Genomic DNA, 744 nt, shown 5'->3' with positions numbered 1-744 from the left:
ATATATATATATATATATCAAACTTGTATGCAAGCAAACAAGCATATACATAAAGCAGCGCAGAGTGATTTACGCACACTATTGATGGCCGTATCCATTATTCACTGCACACGATGCGGATTGATTGCGGCTGCGAATAGGCTCGGTTCGATGATGACAGTTACGTTGCACTGGTTATATCTACATGGTTAAAGACACCATCATCCTAGCTATCACATAGATTGTTCACACAAGTCAAGCTTTAGACAACAGCAAATCTACACTCACACTGTCCTTTCACCACGATATCCTTGCATCGTTCATTTTGGATTACAATGTTATCCCAATTGGAATAGTAATAGACAAATTACTCGCACGTTTGCATTCACTACACCGGGGGCACTTACATTGTTAATGGGCTTGTTATTGTAGTTGTTCTCTACAATATTTATCTGGTTCTGCCATCGCAAATCTTCGCCACTATCGCGCATGTCTGCATGGAACTTGGTGCTGAGCAAATCAGCCTGATTGTACTCTGTGCGCGATTTGTTGGGCCAGATGACCGTTGTCACCGGATCCAGCCATCTGCAGGTATACAGTAAGTCAAGTCAACATAAGTATGGACTACGATAGCCAAGGAAAATCTTGTATATTTATATTTATATATATATATATATATATATATATATATATAAATATTATTACTATATATATACTATATATATATATATATATATATATATATATAGTATATATATATATTAT

General features: G+C 35.8%; 1 protein-coding gene across 1 annotated transcript; it reads right to left on the bottom strand.

The window, feature by feature from the left end:
* Positions 1-317: 317 nt before the first annotated feature.
* SARC_17839 (hypothetical protein) lies at positions 318-564 on the bottom strand (the record flags this gene model as incomplete). The annotated part of the gene is made up of 1 exon (XM_014288073.1): positions 318-564. A coding segment is annotated over one exon (247 nt), but the record flags the coding sequence as incomplete, so codon positions are not given.
* Between the last annotated feature and the right edge of the window lie 180 nt (positions 565-744).

The sequence above is a fragment of the Sphaeroforma arctica genome (genome assembly GCF_001186125.1).
Source record: "Sphaeroforma arctica JP610 unplaced genomic scaffold supercont1.12330, whole genome shotgun sequence".
NCBI classification, from domain to species: Eukaryota; class Ichthyosporea; order Ichthyophonida; genus Sphaeroforma; species Sphaeroforma arctica.
The sequence above is the reverse complement of the archived record's forward strand: the minus strand, read 5'-3'. Positions and strand labels throughout refer to the sequence as shown.